Raw genomic sequence first — 19,217 nt, 5'->3', positions numbered from 1 at the left:
TAGACAATAAAAAAAAAAAAATGTAATTTATTCCAGCATAAGCTACTACAGTTGGGCTTGCTGTTGTTGTCGCCTCATACTGCTACTAGTACTACTACTGCTTTGTGAAGCAAACAATTGACAGATTGTGTGGGATAGCGAACGTGGCATGGAATTCTTGTCGCTTGACGCGTCTTTGCTGCGATACTTTTTCAGCTTGTCTTTGAAGCTGGATTTTGTAGATGTTGATTTGCTGTTGTGGGTAAAGAACATGGACAAATTTCTCTTCTTTTGAGGCATCGTGTCTTCCTCTTGTTCGCAATGGTAATGACTATCAGACGAATGAAAGGACTCGGGTAAGCATGTAGAAGACCCGTTGCGTTTGTGCAATAAATTGTTGTTGATGGTGGAGCGCTTCATCCTTAATTCTTCCACTGTGGTGCCACTAGACGATACAGATCCATGGTCATCTTCCTCTAACTCTAGCTTGGAGCTCTCGTGTAACTCGCTGGCACGGATCAACTGATATTTTAATAGCTTTTGCTTATAATTGCGGTTCCCCTCATCTTCATCATCATCGTCTTCTTGTACTAGCAATTTCCTGCTGGCGAGCACATCTTCTATGGATTCCAAATCGAATGCGCTATTGCTATTACTGGTAGCATCATTGAAACACTGATAGGCTGCTTGCGTATCCTCGCCGCTGTCATCGCTATCACTATTACTACTACAGCTAGTAGCCTCTTCGGATGATATTTGACTGGCCAATGCCGAAAAATAATCAGCAGAGAAACTCTTCTTGAGTCTCACCAACTTTTCATGGCAAAAATGACATGATGTATTCTGCTCCAGCTCTGCCGGAAAATAACTTGGAAAATTGGATCCAGGGGTAAAAGCGTGCTTGCATGCCGTTGTTGCTGAATCGAGCTGCCAATGAGGGTCTATGGTACTGCCGTTGTTGATGGTAGGTGTCGATGGCGAGCTGGATAATTTGACAGGCATTTGGTAGTATGATGGTATAGAACAAGACGAAGTGGTGGATGATGCCCTTGCCGGCATTGCATCGTGGTTGGTGGAGGCTTCATCAACTATATGAAATAGTTCTTGACGAGTTCTTAGCGATTGTTTCATCAAATGTAAACCAAGTATGTTCATGGTAAAAGCAGCGTCTTTTTTATGTGGATCGTTGTTCCAAGATTGAGCACATTGCAGCATGTTTTGGGAGTCCATCCAAATTTGATTCAAATAGCCATGAAATAGATGCATCAACGTGAATTGCACATTGTCATGACGATAATACTGTGTTTCTTGTTTCTGCGATTTAATGTCATAGCGTTGTTGTTCCCAAGCGCATTTTAGCTTTTGATATTCATGCTCGACTAGTCCTTCTGTTGTACCAGCAATAACTGTAGCGGTTGGGTTTCTCAGCATGATGTAGGAGGAGTAGAGTTAAAAAAAAAAGGACGAAAAGAGAGGAGGTATCTTCAAATGCTTTATATACCATAGCAGTGAATAATGGTTGCTTGGCAACCGTTTTAAGGTATATTACATTCTTATCGAAAGAATGATAAAATGTAGCACTGATGTTGTGTCATTTGCACTGTTGTCAAGTGCTTCATACATGCAAGTAAAATACAGCAAATAACTCCAAATCAGTGATATTATTACTTGAGATTGATATTTTTTTATTCATATGTAAGGGGGGGGGGGTTGCTGGGGATAACAAAATACTTGATGATAATGGGAGGTATCTTAAGGGGTGGCTAAATGATAGAGAGAGGTTTTATATTTTATAGTACATGCTGAATTAGACGCCTCCACCACTTCGGCTATATTATAACGTGAGTAAGTTATACAACATCCTGATGCTACATTTTCAATTTACCTAACATCTCTCAATCCAATGCCATTGTTTCTATGGCGCCACTCTGCCCGAATGCGATCCATGTTCGCTGAATCAAACTTGGGTTCTCCAGAGGGTACAAATTTCAACGGATGTGATGATCCTGAAATGGAAGACGCTTTGATCTTTGAGATATACACAGTGGCAGCAACCAATGTCAAAGGCACGGCCCTAGATTGTTTTCCAAGCATTAGACAAAGCTGAAGATTGATTTGGGCAATGCTTTTTTTTTATTTAAATACCAATACAAGGGCCCTTTTGTCACTAATTGATTTGTCATGATTGATAATGAGATGTGTGTTTGTGTGCGCAAAAATGAAAGTAAAGAGAGATGGGTGAAAAGAGAGGGAAGAAAAGCAAAAGTAAATGGGGTTTTTTTTCTCTCTCTTTTATAACTGTGCAAATTCAAACTGATGGTGGTGGGTCGCACAGCTGTTGTGTATATTATGCTTTTTTTCATGTATGGCATACAGTAGTGTTGCATCACACACAATGAGGGCATCAATTAGGGTTGCATATTAGGATAATCCGGGTCATTCGCATAGTGTATTTGAATTTATTACTACTGTTCAAGACAGTGTCATATAAACATCACCCATTTGGAATTCATGTCTCTCTACACCTTCTAGATTCTATTGTTTATTTATTTGTAATAAAAACTCTCACGATATGAATGACAAAAAGGGGTTTGTGAGGGAAACTAGTCAGTTGACATTAAAGAAACAAACACGCCACTCTCTAATAAACACCTCACGAGACATCATAATTCACCAGTGATGACTCTATCTTTGCCTGCTAGATCCTTCCATACGTCAATCGTGTTGAAGCCTTGTTGAAGCATCAGCTCGCTCAAAAGCTTAATTTGATGTGTACCACCCATTTCCATCAACAGATGCGGCCCTTTGGTCAGTGGTCTGCAATATTTGGCTACTTGAATCACGCCTTGATGGACTTGTGTGCCTTGATCTGGGGCAACCAGCGCCCTCACGTCTTCCCAATCCTTGACATCGGGGTCTAGCGTCTCATATTCTTCGTTTGTAATGTACGGTGGATTGGATACAACCAGATGAATCTCGTCTTGAGGCTTGTAGTGGAATACATCTTGTACGTGAAATTCAACTGGATTTCGAAGCTGTGATTGATGTAAAATCAGATTGTGCTGTGATAGAGACACGGCTTGAGCGGATATGTCTAGACCTGTAATGTGTACAGAATCTTTCGGTAAGTGCTTTGCCAACGCTAATGAAATGCAGCCCGATCCGGTACACACATCCAAGATTCGCAGAGGCTTCTGGACCGTCGATAGTTGGTTCTTTAACATGTCAATAACTCGGTATGTCCATTCTTCCGTTTCCCATCTTTTTGTGAAATGAAGTGAGTGTGTTGATATCTACATCCAGATCACAAAAATACCTTGGTATCAGTGTCGGAGGTCGTGTGACAATGTCCAACTCACAAAAGGGTTGTGTTCCTAGTACACATAGATGGGATCAACAAGCGTTGCTTCAACATTGGATCAGGCTTTTCCTACCCAGTATATATTGCAGCGGCTTGTGCTCTTCCGTTCGCTGTGTGATGTATGCATCCAACTGAGCTTGTTCTTGCTGGGATAGCGAGTAGATAGATTTACTGCTGTTGCCACTCACATCCAATGCCACTTTTTCCTTGAGCCATTCCAGTTGCCGTTTCGCATGAGCTGCATCGCCATCGCAAGCAGGCAATAGTCTTTGTATCCAGTTTTTGACAATGAGTTTAGAAGCCATGATTTGAAAAAGAAGGAGGAAGGAAGAAGAGGATGGTGAGATTGTAGTAGTCACCAAAACACCTGTTATACCCACTGACATTCAACCCAACCCATTCTATAAGCTGGTTGAAAGCAAATATTTTTTTTTTTTTTTTTTCGTTTTTGTTTCTATCATTTCAAATTATACGCATCATGGACGGCAAGAACTATTCAGCTGTGCCTCCTCCTCCTTCTTTAACCTCTTCTGGTGGTTCAGCTCCTCTCAACTTTAATGATGCCTTGTCGAAAGCTAGAGCCATTGCTGAGAAACTCAAGCAGCAATCCGCTGGTGGTGCCAGTGCATCTGCAGAGTCAACTTCGTCGCAATATTCACCTCCATCCTCTTCTTCAGGTAAGAAGGAATCAATGACACACTATGGGCAGTACTAACTGATGAATTAGGTTCTAAGCGAGGCTATAATGATGATGATCGCAATGATGATTATCATGGCTCCTCATCCAGTCGCTCCTATGGTGGTGGTGGCTCATATGGTGAAAGCCAGCACGACAGCAAAAGAAGTGCCTATGATAGTGGTTTCTCTAGACCCTCGTGTAAGCAGCTTTGTTATCTAGTAATACATCGCATAGTCTAATCACAAGTTTGGATAGATGGCAGCAGTGAATCAAGAAGCAGACATGGACTTGGATCCGATGAACGTAGATCTTATGGAGGTGGCGGTGGCCACTCTGAAGACTATACTGTCCCTAACCATATGGTAGGGTTGCTCATCGGCAAAGGTGGTGAAAATTTGAAAAAGATCGAACGCATGTCTGGTGTCTCCAAGGTTCAATTTGCTAATGGTAAGCCAGTAACTTGGCTACTTTACTGCATCATAACCTAAAACCTCTTTTTCATAGATCCTGTTGGTAATGAAAGAACAGTGACATTGACTGGACAGCCTGATCAAACAGCTATTGCTCGCGACATGATTCAACAAATGGTAGCTGATGCTCAAGCCAACGAAAGACCTGGTGGAGCCGGTGGCATGGGTAGTGGTATGGGCGGTGGATATGGAGCACAAGGTGCTAGTGGTGGAAATACAGTTACTATGCGCGTCCCTGTATCCAAGGTTGGACTAGTCATTGGTCGTGGTGGCGAAACCATTCGTGATTTTGAAGAGCGTAGTAAAGCCAAAATTTTGATTGCTTCTGATACTGGCGATAACAGTAGTGAGCGAGTCATTAATCTCGTGGGTGATGATGCTGCTACTCAAATGGCAAAATCTATGATTGAAGATGTTGTCTACAGCAACGTAAGGCATTTGATTTGATGTGCTGTAGCGTATACTTACTTGTTTTGAATGTAGGGCCCAGGTGGATATGGTGGTGGAGGCGGATACGGACAACAAGGAGGATACGGACAGCAAGGAGGATACGGACAGCAAGGAGGATACGGCGGCTACAACCGTATGGGCAGACCTGATGATGAACGTATCTTTATTACTGTGCCTTCATCTGCTGTGGGTTTGATTATTGGCAGAGGCGGTGAAACTGTGAGAGCCATGCAAGATCAATCAGGTGCTCGTGTCAAGATTGAGCCCGCCAATGAGCCCAATACAGAAGAGCGTATTGTCAATATCTTTGGTGATCCTCAATGCGTTGCTATTGCTAAACAGCTAGTCGAAGATAAGGTGGCAGAAGCTAATCGTGGTCCCGGTGGACGATATGATAGATACAACAACGATAGAGGAGGTTATAGATCTCGCAATGATTATGGCAATGATTACAACCAGCATGGCGGCGGAGAAGGTGGATATGATTATAATCAACAATACGGTCAATATTATCAACAATATGGCTATGCCGGAAATGAAGGTAAACTATTCACTGTGCTCTAAGAGCATATAGCATTGTGCTGAAACTGTGTGCGTGTAGGTTATCAACAATATCCTGGTTATCAGTACAACTATCAGCAGCAAGATCCCTCACAAACCGAAGGAGCCCCTCCACCTTCATCATCAGGCGATAACAATGACGATTCCAAAGATAACAAAGCTGAGGGTGGAAATAGCACCTCTGCACAAGATCAGCAACAGGCTTACTATGCACAATATTATGGTGGACAACAACCCACGAAAGAACAACAAGAAGCTTATTATCAATGGTATCAGCAATATTATGGCCAACAACAACAACAACAACAACAACAACAACAACAACAGCCCTATGGAGCATATGATGCTTCTGCTTCTTCCGACCAACAGCAACAACAGCAACAACAACAGGCATCTGCTGAAGAAGAAAAAGAGGATGTAGATGGAGAACCCCTTGAAGATGAAAAAAAAGATGAGGATAAATCAGAGAAACCACAAGATGCTAGCAAAACCACTGTTAGCGAACAGTAAAACAGCAACACATTGAACGACAGCAGCTAACAATGTAATAGTAAAATGCCAGATATCCCTTTTTCTTCATTCTCTCTTCATTTACAAAATTCCTTTTTACTGTACACGTTAAGAAAAATATATTTTCCACCTTGATTTTATGACATGTTTTATCATTTTGCAGTCCAACATCCTCATCCCTCCTCTTCTATGAATTGGGGCTTGTGTGTGTAAGTAACAAAGAGAATTCAACTATTTTATGCAAAATTTAGGTTTTCATGTTAGCATAATTCATGTTATATATGGGCCCGGTGAGTTGTTGCTGAATGACTATTATTATTAGATGTTGTTGTAACTATGAATAAAAAGTTGCTTGTCATTTATGAAATACGCTCCGGAAATGATCTCTATCATCACCATGCTATCTATCATCGCTTGAAATCGCATCTCAATGATTTTAACAGTCTGGTAATCTCATATTGCTTAGCTCAAGCTTGGAAAAAAAAAGTCCTTTTTGATCATTGTCAGCATAGAGAATAGTATCTGAAAACCTTCAATACGGAATGATGAGAATACGGAGGGCAAGTTTACATTGTCTGCAAATTAACTTACCAACTACTATGAGTAGCAAACTTTCGCTGAGGATTTCATCATTTGCTAAATCTTGTCAAATAGAATATGCTTTTTTTATAAATAATCACAGAGGCGCCAATGTTGTACTAATCGTCACTAATCGGTATGTTCAAACTTACATTTCATGATGTTTTTTTCAACAGTAGCCGACAAAATATTTGATTGTAAAAGTTTGACTCAAGTTGTTGGACCTCTTCTACCGTGACCCACAAAACTGTCCCAATGTTTAGCAGTTTTTACTTTCAGACCTTACCACCGGACGGGAAGTTATCCAATAATAATGAATTTAGTATTTTCTAAAAGCTAAAACTGTTTTTATATTTTTTAATTTTTATAAGCACATAGCTGTAGAATCACAAGCTGTGATTGGCCAAAGTCATAAGGTACATTGGGACAGTATTGTGAGATCTTTTGAAAAATTACAAATTCAGTGATAACTCAAACCCACAATTTGGAATAACCTCAAGAGCCTCGTATAAGAAAGCCTCATGTAGCACAAGTAGTCTCCATTATCCATCTCGGAGTTCTAAATATCAGTTACGTCGATTATCAAGCCATGAAAGCCATTGCTGTCTCCAAGGTTAATTCTGCAATCACAATGCTTCGAAGCGGTGTTTCGATTCGGGGAATTGCTGAAAAACTGTCTTTGGGTAAGTCTACTATAGGGCGAATCAGAATGGAGCATTGTCCGGGCCTGGAAACCTCGAAAGGTGGTCGTCCTAGGGTGTTTGTGGAATACATCCACTATGATCTGCATTCCGACAGTTCATCCAGTTACCAGATTTAGATATAAACTGTATGTACACTGGATTAGATGTACGATATCGATTTATACTATAAGAAGATATGGACTTCAGATACGCTAGTACTATAAGATTCATACTATATAAGATATAGGCTATAGATGGCACCACGGACATGGATGGCACTATAGACTTATACTTGTATTCCGACATTGACTACGGATGTTTACCATATCTGGATAGGCACCAAGATTAATGCAATATGAGCTTGTTGCTTCAGATGTGCACTTCATGATCCACGCTATAAGACACATGCTTATATCCGTGATACTAGCTACAGATACTTTATGTACTACAGACTTGTACTATATATGAGACATGCTATAGACATGCATACGATATGCTATAGACATGCCATATATCCAGATACATGCTAAAGATGTATGCTTAGCGATATACACTCAGATATGTACTATTAATATAGACTAAGAAGACTGTACCTATCGGATACATGCTACTAGATCGATATTAATTATCCTTATGGAAAGGATAGATCAGGGTACTTCGGATGAGAGTCTAATTATTCATCCAGACAGAGCTAAATCATGATTAGCTTGCTGGAATTGTCTTTTAGCATGATTAGACATTAGTTGATCTGAGTTGACTTATTTGTCAATCTAATTAATAGAACTTTTATCCATTGTTATAGTATATAAGAAGGATCATCTACCTGGCCAGTAGAGAGACTTCAGTTTACTTTACACCTGTCAGTTTGATAATAAAATATACCTTTATCAAGTTGACTTTACTGTTTTTTTATTCTTTTTTTTCCGTGAATTTTAGTCTGTAAAGCCTCAAATTCCACAGTGTTGTCTGAAGCCAACAAGCGCTACTGTGTTCGAAAGGTAACCAAGGAGCGGGTTTTAAGCGTCGTCAAGGTCACAAAAATCTTGGGGAAAGATTTCCAGATGAAAGTTCATCCGGAAACCGTTCGTAGAGCACTCCGCACTGCGGGCTTAGGGGCTTTCGAGAAGGAAAAAGAAGCCTTTGCTTAGTGACGCTAATGACAAGAAGACACTTGCGTGGTGTAAACAGCACAAGGACTGAACTGTTGACGACTGGAAACGTGTTATTTGGACAGACGAGACCAAAATTAACCGTTTCAACTCAGATGGGCGACAGTAGGCCTGGATTCGATCTGGTGAACAGCTTCAAAACCACCATGTCAAGCTCACGGTAAAACACGGTGGTGGCAGTATCATACTTTGGAGTGCCATTACGTATGCTGGTGTTGGCTGGGTGTGCAAAATAAACGGTAATATGGATAAGGCATTCTACAAGGAAATCCTTCAAGACGAATTGGAGCAGACTATTGCCTTTTCTGTTGAGAAATTGGGCTTCAGCCGTGAACAAGTGATATTTCAGCAAGACAATGATCCCAAACACACCTCAAATTTGGTCAAGGATTACCTTCAGGAACAGTCATACCAGGTCATGGAGTGGCCCCGACAATCTCCAGACTTGATTCCTATCGAAAACATGTGGGCTTTGTTGAAAAGGCGTCTCAATGAGTATGAAACCGCAACCAAGGGTATGAATGAATTATATGAGCGAGTAACAGAGATTTGTTATGACCAAATGAAGCCGGAGGAGTGCCAAAAGGTTATAGAAAGTATGCCTCGACGTATTGCGGCCGTTATCAAAGCAAAAGGGAAATGGACAAAGTATTAAAGTCTTATAAAATAGTAAAACTTGATTTTTCCAAATATCTCATAATACTGTCCCAATGTACCTTACGACTTTGGCTAATCACAGCTCGTGATTCTACAGCTATGTGCTTATAAAAATTAAAAAATATAAAAACAGTTTTAGCTTTTAGAAAATACTAAATTCATTATTATTGGATAACTTCCCGTCCGGTGGTAAGGTCTGAAAGTAAAAACTGCTAAACATTGGGACAGTTTTGTGGGTCACGGTAGTTGTCATATTTGAATATGTTTATTATTGATTTGATTTTATTTGAATAAAGATAACATCTCTTATTACGACCATCATGGGTGTGAGTGAATACACTGTGATCAGGAGTGATTCATTCACACAATGTGCGATATAAGCGTGCATCTTTACTTTAGTATGTTTAAATGGTTGTTGATGATGTACATTTGAGCGCTTTTATTAGCAGGCTTGAATAGCATGAATTTGAATGAGTGCTATTTGATGACTTTCGCCTTTCAATCAAGTTGCGTTTGGGTGACTATTTCATTACACAATTTATACACAAATAAAATACAGTTGATTTTTATTGTATTCAAACCTGATTTCATTGCACTTTTATCACAAACACGTAACTATTATAAATGACAGATCAGTAGGAGATCAACTGATTGAAGGCCATCGTTGCTTCAATCTCTTAGCCAATCAGATTGCTTGAAAACTCCGCTGACCTAAAAAAAAAATTGCGAGGGTTTCCCCCTGTTTGGATGTGAGGCAAAATTTTAAGCTCCGATATATATAGCAATATAGCTGTAACTATCATCAAATTTCCCTCAGGTGCTAGAGCATGCCTTACTTACACCACCTAGCTTTAGATTCTGGCGATGAGACCCTCAATCATCACTAAAGTAAGTAGTGATAACCAAGTGGAGGCGGCCTATCTACCTCCTAGCCTCGGATAAGTTCTTGTTGAGCTTCAGGGATAGGCACATCCACACAACGTAAAAAAAAAGGTATGCTTCAAAGAAACATAAACATAATAAAAGAAAGAAAAGAGCATATTACTATACGAGTATAGTAGTATGTAAGCAGAAAAGATACATTCACACGAAGCGAGTCAAAGAAAAGTATAGCAAACACAACATCAAAGATGTTTAAAAAAGCTCGTTGCTGTTGCAAGAAAATGCATACATGAGCAACAACGCGCATGGTAGTAATAGTCGGATGTAAAGCAACATGACCCAAATACGCACAACTGCAAAAGCAACAGTGGTATTATAAGTTTGCAATACAACATAATGACTAATGTTGTTTCCTGTAAAGCTACAGAGGAAACACTACCAACAAAAGAAAAAGAAGAAGAAAAAAGCGCAACAAGACAAACATCATGAATGCATTATCACGAGAAAGGAAGCAATAATATAAGCGTTCAAAGAAGTTTTATATCACTGCTACCAGAAGAAAGAAGATACTTACCACTTACCACAGCCATAGATAGACCAAAAGAGTATAGACAATCACCGGAGACAGACCAGAAAACGAGCATGCACCAAACACAGCAGACCAGGAAAGACCAGAATAGCAGCAGCAGCAGTAGCAGCACCAGTACAATAGCAAAACTAAAGAACGAACACCATTAGCAGAGAGCAAACAAAGGCCAAAGAAGCTATTTACCAGTTAACATTACCACAGATAGACCAGAGAACAAGCATACAACAAAGACAGTAGACAAGGAAACACCATATTAGCAGCAACAGCAGCAGCAACACCAGTGGCAACGCGAGCAGCAACGCCAGCAACAGTAACAGCAGGATAGAAAAACCGAACAACGAGCGACACCAGAGACCAGCAGACAAAGATTAAAGAAGCAACCGCCAGAGACAGAGACCGAAGAAGCAGCTACCAGACATGATAAAGCAAAGAAGCAGAGAGCAGAGATAGCAGAGAAGGAATGGCAACAGCACGCATGTCAAACAGGCAAAAAAAATTATCAAAATCTAATAAGCAAATTCGATTAGTGCTGATTTTACGTCTTCCAGTGCTCGTTACCGAATGGTACCCACCATATTCCACTTCAAAGAGGCAGTACCAGGTATCTTTAACAGCACAGGACCGTGTCATCAGAAGCGAGAGTGTTATTTTCAATCAATAGGGTTCCAAAACCAACATGGTTTGATAATAAACGCGTTTTGCAAAAAGGGTTAAAAAACGACGGTAGGGAACAGAAAGAGGGCGACATATCCGACGTCACGTTCAGTAGATTTGACCTCAGTCTTCTGCCGTGGCAGTCGTAACTGCTGCACTTTAATTTGAAATTGTGCAGTGGGTATTTTCGTGTTCAAATGCGACTTGATTTCACATCCTTTAAACGTTTTTGCTAAATTTGACTATGAAAATTGTCGTTATTATACCTTACCTTCTAATGCACTTATAAAGAGTCAATGAAGGTGCATCGAATGATGCTGGTCACATTCAACTTTCAGACCGAAAATAAAGAGCAATCTTAAGATATTTGAAAATAGATTTTCTGCGGATATGTCAAAATTTAACATATGAAAGTCTCATAGGAAGAGTTTCCAGTGCTGCATTCCGTCTCTACGATTGATTTGATCTGATATGTATCATAGAAAAAGTCTTTATTTTTGCGATGAAAAACGCAATCGTTTGATTTTCATGAATTTTCCCTTGCTAATACTCGCGAAAAAATGATGATTTTTATGGATTTGCAATGAACTAAAAGAAATTGAGATAAAGCATCATTAAGTAAGGCATATCAAAGGAGGGCCGTTTGGTGCTATTTCCGGCGCTCAAAGCGTTTTGTAGCATGAGTTATTCGTGCTTAAAAATGGCTTGTTTTTAGCAGAATTTGACCTGAAATTAAGGCGTTGCAATAAGATCATGTATGACGCACGGATTTCACAAAATAAATAAAGCAATAATAAAATACAATAGAAAGCAACTGTATTATATTTGTGTATAAAATGAACTGAAGATCCTGGAATTGAGTAAAAAAGAAGAGTATTTATACAATTGCAACCAGCTTGTAGGATTAGTAATGACAGAGAGCAATAGGTGCTGCTATTGCGATATCTGACAAAAGTTGTTGATGTTTGATTTAAAGTGGTAATCAATGCAAGAGCACTGGCAATAAGGGTCGATTTGAGTCATCTTGATGGGCTTGGATGAGCCATCGTCAAAGAATGATTTAATGTAACCTTGACAGTTTAAGGTGTGATGTTTGTTATTGAGGGGTATTGTGCAACTATGGCATCAAGGCATAGTTGTCATATTTGAATATGCTTGTCATTGATTTGATTTTATTTGGGTAATAATGGATAACATCACTTATTATGGCCATCATGAGTGAGATGGAATACATTGTGATGATCAGGTATGATTCATTCACACAATGTGCGAGATAATGATTCATCTTTACTTTAGAATGTTTAAATGGTTGTTGATGTACATTTGAGCGCTTCTACTAATAGATCCAAATAGCATGAATTTGAATGAGTGCTATTTGGTGAATTTCGGTTTTCAATCAAGTTGCGTTTTGGTGGCTATTTCATTACACCTCAATTCAAAGAGTATATAATCCCTCTTATTTCCAATGTAATAAACGATATTCTTTACCTGATTAATTTCATACTCTTTTTATAAATAATTTATTTCTGATAAATCGATTGCGGTTGTTTCAAACCTTGAGCGTCAATACTGTTATGCATATTGATGAATTCGTAATAATAAGCGGATGATAATAATCAGTTGTCAACTGTATCTAAAACGAAAGCAAAGCGCTTCTTTACTACAGTACATCTAACTAGCTTGAGTATGATAATAGATCCCTGGTCAATGACTACTACATTGAAATGGTATATAAACAGCAGGCCGCTGGGACCTTATGGGTTGTTGGTATAGCTTGTTGAGAGACCACCTAAGTCAATATGTTTCATGTAGTGTAGGTGGATCTCGACATCTTTACATTAGGGAAATTGGATCTATTGTAGTTCCTGAGGCACCCGTGCACACAAAATTGACTGGCGATGCAATCCACACCATAATTCACCATATTACACCTGATCCAGCACATCAACGCCTCATCGGTTTCTACATACACAGTAAAGCACACATCAAACCATAGTCTACACGCATAACAGGACACATCAAATAGTCAACTACAGTGCGCGAAAAAAACGTTCCAGTGTTTTGCCAATTCGTAGTTTTACACTTACAGCTCTGTCAATTTTTTCCAATTTGAAAACTAAAGTAAGACTACGAAAGCTTGGGCTTTTGGCCACAAAATGAGCTACTAAAATGATTGATACAGTAGATATTGAGCTAGTGCAACTGACGTGAAGTAAAAAATTTCGATTTTGTAAAATTGGAAATATCGCTTGATGACCTTATTGTTTGTATACATTCCACGAAAATAATCCGAGAGCCGTAATTTTTTATATCAGTTATGTTTAAAACGTTAGTTATCTGAGGAATGCTTAAAAAAGTATAAAGAAGCCTGAGATTTTGGTCTTTTCCCTCATTATATTTTACCATCTTTACTTCATCACTTTTTTTAACATGACACGTCCCATTCCTCAGGAGGTTCAAGGATCTGTCAAGGCTCTTTTCAACCAAGGTTGTTCCCTCCGTGCCATTCAAAAAATCTTCCCAAATTTGTCCGTCAGTGTACTTTCTCGCTATAGGAAGAAGTTTCTTGGTCATTCAAAACATGCCAAACCCGGAAGACGCAGCAAAATCACTACGCAAAATATGAACTACATTGAGAGGAATCTCCGCAATGGTAATTTAGACGGCCCCAAGGGTGTGCAGTGCTACCTTGCTCATATGGGAGTTCAGATGACTTTGAGGAATATACAGTATATACTCAAGCGCAAAGGGTTCAAGGCTAAAAGAAACGTAAAGACCAATTTCGTGTCTGCGGAGAACCGGAAAAAAGCGTCTTGTGTGGGCCAAGAGACATCGACATTTGACTGCGGACGATTGGCGTAAATGGGGATTTTTCGATGAAACCAGGGTCAACATGTGGGGATCTGACGGCGAATCTTTCTACTGGACTGACAGGCCCACTGAGTTGATGCCTCATCAAACTGAGGCTCAAGTTCAGGGAGATGGTGGTGGCGTTGTTTTCTGGGGCATGATAACAGCGGAGGGACCCAGCTATGGCTCCACCATTACCGAAGGAACTGTTAACTCAGAAGTTTATGCTGAAATTCTGGACTCATCTTTGCTAGACACTATCGAGTACTATGGGCTGGACAAGAAAACGTTTAGATTCCAGCAAGATAACGCAAGACCACATACTTCTGGTCCCATTAAAAAATAGTTCACGCATCACGGATTCTCTGTGCAAAGTGTCCTTGATTGGCCCTCCCCAAAGCCCTGACCTAAACCCCATTGAACATGTCTGGCATCAACTAAAACGTCGTTTGAACAAGTACCCTACTAGGGCCACCAGCCTTTCTGAGCTAGAAGACAGAATTGAACAGAAATGGTATAAATTCACAAAAGAAGACTGTCTTAAATACATAGGCAGCATGCCACGCCGAATCAAAGCGGTTATCAAGAGTAAAGGTGGTCCAACTAAATATTGAGCTTTTTTATATAATTTAATAAATTCGACTTTTCACTTTTCATGTGGCTACCATTCTTTTTCTAATTACGTGAATAACGTGCATAATATATCATCTGATAGCCAACTACTTAAGCTATTTATGAAACTAAGCAAGCCCCAGTAGCTTTGATATTTGCAGAGAAAACTGGCTATAAGTGCAATTTGGCAAAACACTGGAACGTTTTTTTCGCGCACTGTAGTAGGATGACTATTACTGAAACCACACCACTCGCTGCAATGACAAGAACAAACTACAACTACATCTCTCTCTAGATTGTCTACATATATCATTTACAACAATCTACTGGATCATCACACTTAAATTTACATCTCAGGATCTAAACCTCAGAAAGATATAAAAAGGACCATGCATTTCATTTTATAAAGAATCATCTTACTTTTTGCACACAGTGGAAAGCTGATACTTTACTGTAAATTTCATTTGTGTAATTTTAGATATTCAACAAGGTGTTGAATATATTACTTATGTCTCTCCAAGTTCCATTGACAGTTTTTGCACGAGCACTGATACTACCAACGATATGAGGAAGGCTGTCTTGCGGCAAAAAGAACAAGAAGTATTACAATGGTGAAGCATAGCTTTGTCTCTCCATGTTTAGCTTTGAGCGTGAATGCCTATAGCTTTCAAAGAAAAGTCTACTATTGGCAAGCACTTCTCCAATAGACCAACCATCGGTGGGAGTTATATGAATTTCCTTTCTTTTTTTCCTCTGGTTATATAGCACCGCCTAAGTAACCGTTTACTCCTGGGTAAAATTCTCAGGAACAGTATGCTATGCGGTACTTGAATCATCATCAGTAGTAGGAAGAGGTCTTACATATTTTAGACGCCCTGTCTTCATAGTCAATACTTATTAGAATAACGACGTGAGATGCAGACAGAGGAGATACAATTGAAACTAATTATACTTATTATCATTCCAACAAGACTGACTGAGGATTAACACTAGTGTATAATTAAAAGATATTTATCGTTACTCGACAGTATCGCAGCAATAGGACCTTGATTTTGGATACGGGATAATTGTATAAGCCTTGAATCAGTTAACGAATATGGGCTGTGTAAGAGTCGATAGGCCACCAGTCCGGAACAAACAATAGAGATGATTCAGGATAGACAGCTCTTTATATTAGATCTGACGGAAGAATATTTGTCAGCATTAAAACACGCTTCTTCGAGAGACGAAAGACAATAGCCTACCACACTTCACGAACCAGAATAAAAATTAGCCATTTAATGGCACCACTCATTCCTTTGCATTGCTTGAATAAAAAGATCTCAATCTACTACGCATCTCTGCTCGTTCTCAAATCTTCTCCTGTATTATACAATGTATAATACATTTGCCTCTCAGAGATGATCTATATCCTAGGAAGTTATTATACTATGGAAGTGGCCTGAAGAAAAAGTGAAAGTAGCCTAGGGTGCATGCTTTTATGCAACAAAATGAGTGGTTTTTTGGCACAGCTCATGCTATTTTATTAAGGCAAGCATATATAGCTGTAGTAGTATTCAAATTGAAAGACTGACCAGCAGCTATTAAGATTTTTCTACCATTTAAGAGGTATAAAATAACAACATTACCGTTGCAGTAAAGCGCAACAGGAGCTGCGTATTGCCAAATTAACAGATAATGTATATTGTTGTGATGCTGCCTACGTGAAATAATAGCTTAGGTTTAGGTTTCTCCTGTAGTTGTACTACAACTTGATGATACTGTTTTGATGGCATTTTACGATGCATTGGCGTATATTACTATAGTTTTCCAATAGGGATTAAAGCTTTTGCTGCTCCTTTCAGATAACTCAAATGTATTTATCATGAATAGAAAGTAGGAAAGAGATGAAGTATCTAATGGCTTTTACAGAGTTTAAAGCCTTGACACATGCATCTGTGAGAGTCTAATATTGTCTATTTTTTATGCTTGCATGCATATGACAGTTTTACTGGTACAAGCGTACATGGATTCAGCTTAAGTACTATGTTAGTAAGGCTATCAAATGTAAGATGTATCCGCTGTAATTCAGCCTCAAAATTGCCGCCAAAAGCGCATATTACATAAAATAGTCCGTGCAATGCAGCTCCTGCAAATTATTAAATATAGTTCTTATTCACCTAAGAATCTAGCAATACAACCTCCAACTCAATAGTTATAAGCCAAACTAGACCCAAATATGGCAATTTTCTACCACAAATATCTCCTGATACAAGCTGTTTTGAAAGTTTAAAATGGTACCGAGCGGTTGTCTTTAATCATAATTTAATTTCTGACGCTTTATCTCAAATTTTTCTGAGTCATTGCAAATCCATGAAAATCATCATTTTTTCGCGAGTACTAGCAAGGGAAAATTCACGAAAATCAAACGATTGCGTTTTTCATCGCAAAAATAAAGACTTTTTCTATGATACATATCAGATCAAATCAATCGTAGAGACGGAATGCAGCACTGGAAACTCTTCCTATGAGACTTTCATATGTTAAATTTTGACATATCCGCAGAAAATCTATTTTCAAATATCTTAAGATTGCTCTTTATTTTCGGTCTGAAAGTTGAATGTGACCAGCATCATTCGATGCACCTTCATTGACTCTTTATAAGTGCATTAGAAGGTAAGGTATAATAACGACAATTTTCATAGTCAAATTTAGCAAAAACGTTTAAAGGATGTGAAATCAAGTCGCATTTGAACACGAAAATACCCACTGCACAATTTCAAATTAAAGTGCAGCAGTTACGACTGCCACGGCAGAAGACTGAGGTCAAATCTACTGACCGCGACGTCGGATAGGTCGCCCTCTTTCTGTTCCCTACCGTCGTTTTTTAACCCTTTTTGCAAAACGCGTTTATTATCAAACCATGTTGGTTTTGGAACCCTATTGATTGAAAATAACACTCTCGCTTCTGATGACACGGTCCTGTGCTGTTAAAGATACCTGGTACTGCCTCTTTGAAGTGGAATATGGTGGGTACCATTCGGTAACGAGCACTGGAAGACGTAAAATCAGCACTAATCGAATTTGTTTATTAGATTTTGATAATTTTTTTTGCCTGTTTGACATGCGTGCTGTTGCCATTCCTTCTCTGCTATCTCTGCTCTCTGCTTCTTTGCTTTATCATGTCTGGTAGCTGCTTCTTCGGTCTCTGTCTCTGGCGGTTGCTTCTTTAATCTTTGTCTGCTGGTCTCTGGTGTCGCTCGTTGTTCGGTTTTTCTATCCTGCTGTTACTGTTGCTGGCGTTGCTGCTCGCGTTGCCACTGGTGTTGCCACTGGTGTTGCTGCTACTGTTGCTGCTGCTGTTGCTGCTAATATGGTGTTTCCTTGTCTACTGTCTTTGTTGTATGCTTGTTCTCTGGTCTATCTGTGGTAATGGTAACTGGTAAATAGCTTCTTTGGCCTTTGTTTGCTCTCTGCTAATGGCGTTCGTTCTTTAGTTTTGCTATGGTACTGGTGTTGCTGCTACTGCTGCTGCTATTCTGGTCTTTCCTGGTCTGCTGTGTTTGGTGCATGCCCGTTTTCTGGTCTGTCTCCGGTGATTGTCTATACTCTTTTGGTCTATCTGTGGCTGTGGTAAGTGGTAAGTATCTTCTTTCTTCTGGTAGCAGTGATATAAAACTTCTTTGAACGCTTATATTATTGCTTCCTTTCTCGTGATAATGCATTCATGATGTTTGTCTTGTTGCGCTTTTTTCTTCTTCTTTTTCTTTTGTTGGTAGTGTTTCCTCTGTAGCTTTACAGGAAACAACATTAGTCATTATGTTGTATTGCAAACTTATAATACCACTGTTGCTTTTGCAGTTGTGCGTATTTGGGTCATGTTGCTTTACATCCGACTATTACTACCATGCGCGTTGTTGCTCATGTATGCATTTTCTTGCAACAGCAACGAGCTTTTTTAAACATCTTTGATGTTGTGTTTGCTATACTTTTCTTTGACTCGCTTCGTGTGAATGTATCTTTTCTGCTTACATACTACTATACTCGTATAGTAATATGCTCTTTTCTTTCTTTTATTATGTTTATGTTTCTTTGAAGCATACCTTTTTTTTTACGTTGTGTGGATGTGCCTATCCCTGAAGCTCAACAAGAACTTATCCGAGGCTAGGAGGTAGATAGGCCGCCTCCACTTGGTTATCACTACTTACTTTAGTGATGATTGAGGGTCTCATCGCCAGAATCTAAAGCTAGGTGGTGTAAGTAAGGCATGCTCTAGCACCTGAGGGAAATTTGATGATAGTTACAGCTATATTGCTATATATATCGGAGCTTAAAATTTTGCCTCACATCCAAACAGGGGGAAACCCTCGCAATTTTTTTTTTAGGTCAGCGGAGTTTTCAAGCAATCTGATTGGCTAAGAGATTGAAGCAACGATGGCCTTCAATCAGTTGATCTGTTGTTGATTTGTCATTTATAATAGCTTTGTGTTTGTAATAAAAGAATGACCAAATGAATACAGTTTAATGCCTTCATTATTTCAAAGTAAGAAAAG

The 19,217-nt window shown here is 39.2% G+C and overlaps 6 protein-coding genes across 6 annotated transcripts; 3 read left to right on the top strand and 3 right to left on the bottom strand.

The window, feature by feature from the left end:
- Positions 1–45: 45 nt before the first annotated feature.
- ATC70_012057 (uncharacterized protein) lies at positions 46–1,410 on the bottom strand (the record flags this gene model as incomplete). The annotated part of the gene is made up of 1 exon (XM_064831240.1): positions 46–1,410. The coding sequence occupies one exon, from the start codon at positions 1,408–1,410 to the stop codon at positions 46–48; it is 1,365 nt and encodes a 454-aa protein (XP_064688108.1).
- Positions 1,411–1,786: 376 nt separating this feature from the next.
- Positions 1,787–2,162, bottom strand: GPA2_3 (Guanine nucleotide-binding protein alpha-2 subunit; the record flags this gene model as incomplete). The annotated part of the gene is made up of 3 exons (XM_064831239.1): positions 1,787–1,808; positions 1,865–2,053; positions 2,125–2,162. 3 exons carry the CDS (start codon positions 2,160–2,162, stop codon positions 1,787–1,789), a joined length of 249 nt encoding a protein of 82 aa, XP_064688107.1.
- Positions 2,163–2,642: 480 nt separating this feature from the next.
- RPL37B_2 (60S ribosomal protein L37B) lies at positions 2,643–3,645 on the bottom strand (the record flags this gene model as incomplete). Its single annotated transcript, XM_064831238.1, has 3 exons — positions 2,643–3,240; positions 3,296–3,353; positions 3,414–3,645. The coding sequence occupies 3 exons, from the start codon at positions 3,643–3,645 to the stop codon at positions 2,643–2,645; spliced, it is 888 nt and encodes a 295-aa protein (XP_064688106.1).
- A 173-nt stretch (positions 3,646–3,818) lies between these two features.
- ATC70_012054 (uncharacterized protein) lies at positions 3,819–6,010 on the top strand (the record flags this gene model as incomplete). Its single annotated transcript, XM_064831237.1, has 6 exons — positions 3,819–4,017; positions 4,068–4,217; positions 4,275–4,466; positions 4,524–4,918; positions 4,973–5,480; positions 5,541–6,010. 6 exons carry the CDS (start codon positions 3,819–3,821, stop codon positions 6,008–6,010), a joined length of 1,914 nt encoding a protein of 637 aa, XP_064688105.1.
- A 2,675-nt stretch (positions 6,011–8,685) lies between these two features.
- Positions 8,686–9,096, top strand: PMT2_2 (Protein O-mannosyltransferase 2; the record flags this gene model as incomplete). Its single annotated transcript, XM_064831236.1, has 1 exon — positions 8,686–9,096. The coding sequence occupies one exon, from the start codon at positions 8,686–8,688 to the stop codon at positions 9,094–9,096; it is 411 nt and encodes a 136-aa protein (XP_064688104.1).
- Positions 9,097–13,653: 4,557 nt separating this feature from the next.
- On the top strand, positions 13,654–14,419 carry ATC70_012052 (uncharacterized protein; the record flags this gene model as incomplete). The annotated part of the gene is made up of 2 exons (XM_064831235.1): positions 13,654–13,992; positions 14,051–14,419. 2 exons carry the CDS (start codon positions 13,654–13,656, stop codon positions 14,417–14,419), a joined length of 708 nt encoding a protein of 235 aa, XP_064688103.1.
- Positions 14,420–19,217: the final 4,798 nt, after the last annotated feature.

Source organism: Mucor velutinosus, assembly GCF_035048745.1.
Source record: "Mucor velutinosus strain NIH1002 chromosome Unknown tig00001567, whole genome shotgun sequence".
NCBI lineage: Eukaryota > Fungi > Mucoromycota > Mucoromycetes > Mucorales > Mucoraceae > Mucor > Mucor velutinosus.
This window is presented reverse-complemented; position numbering and strand designations above follow the sequence as displayed.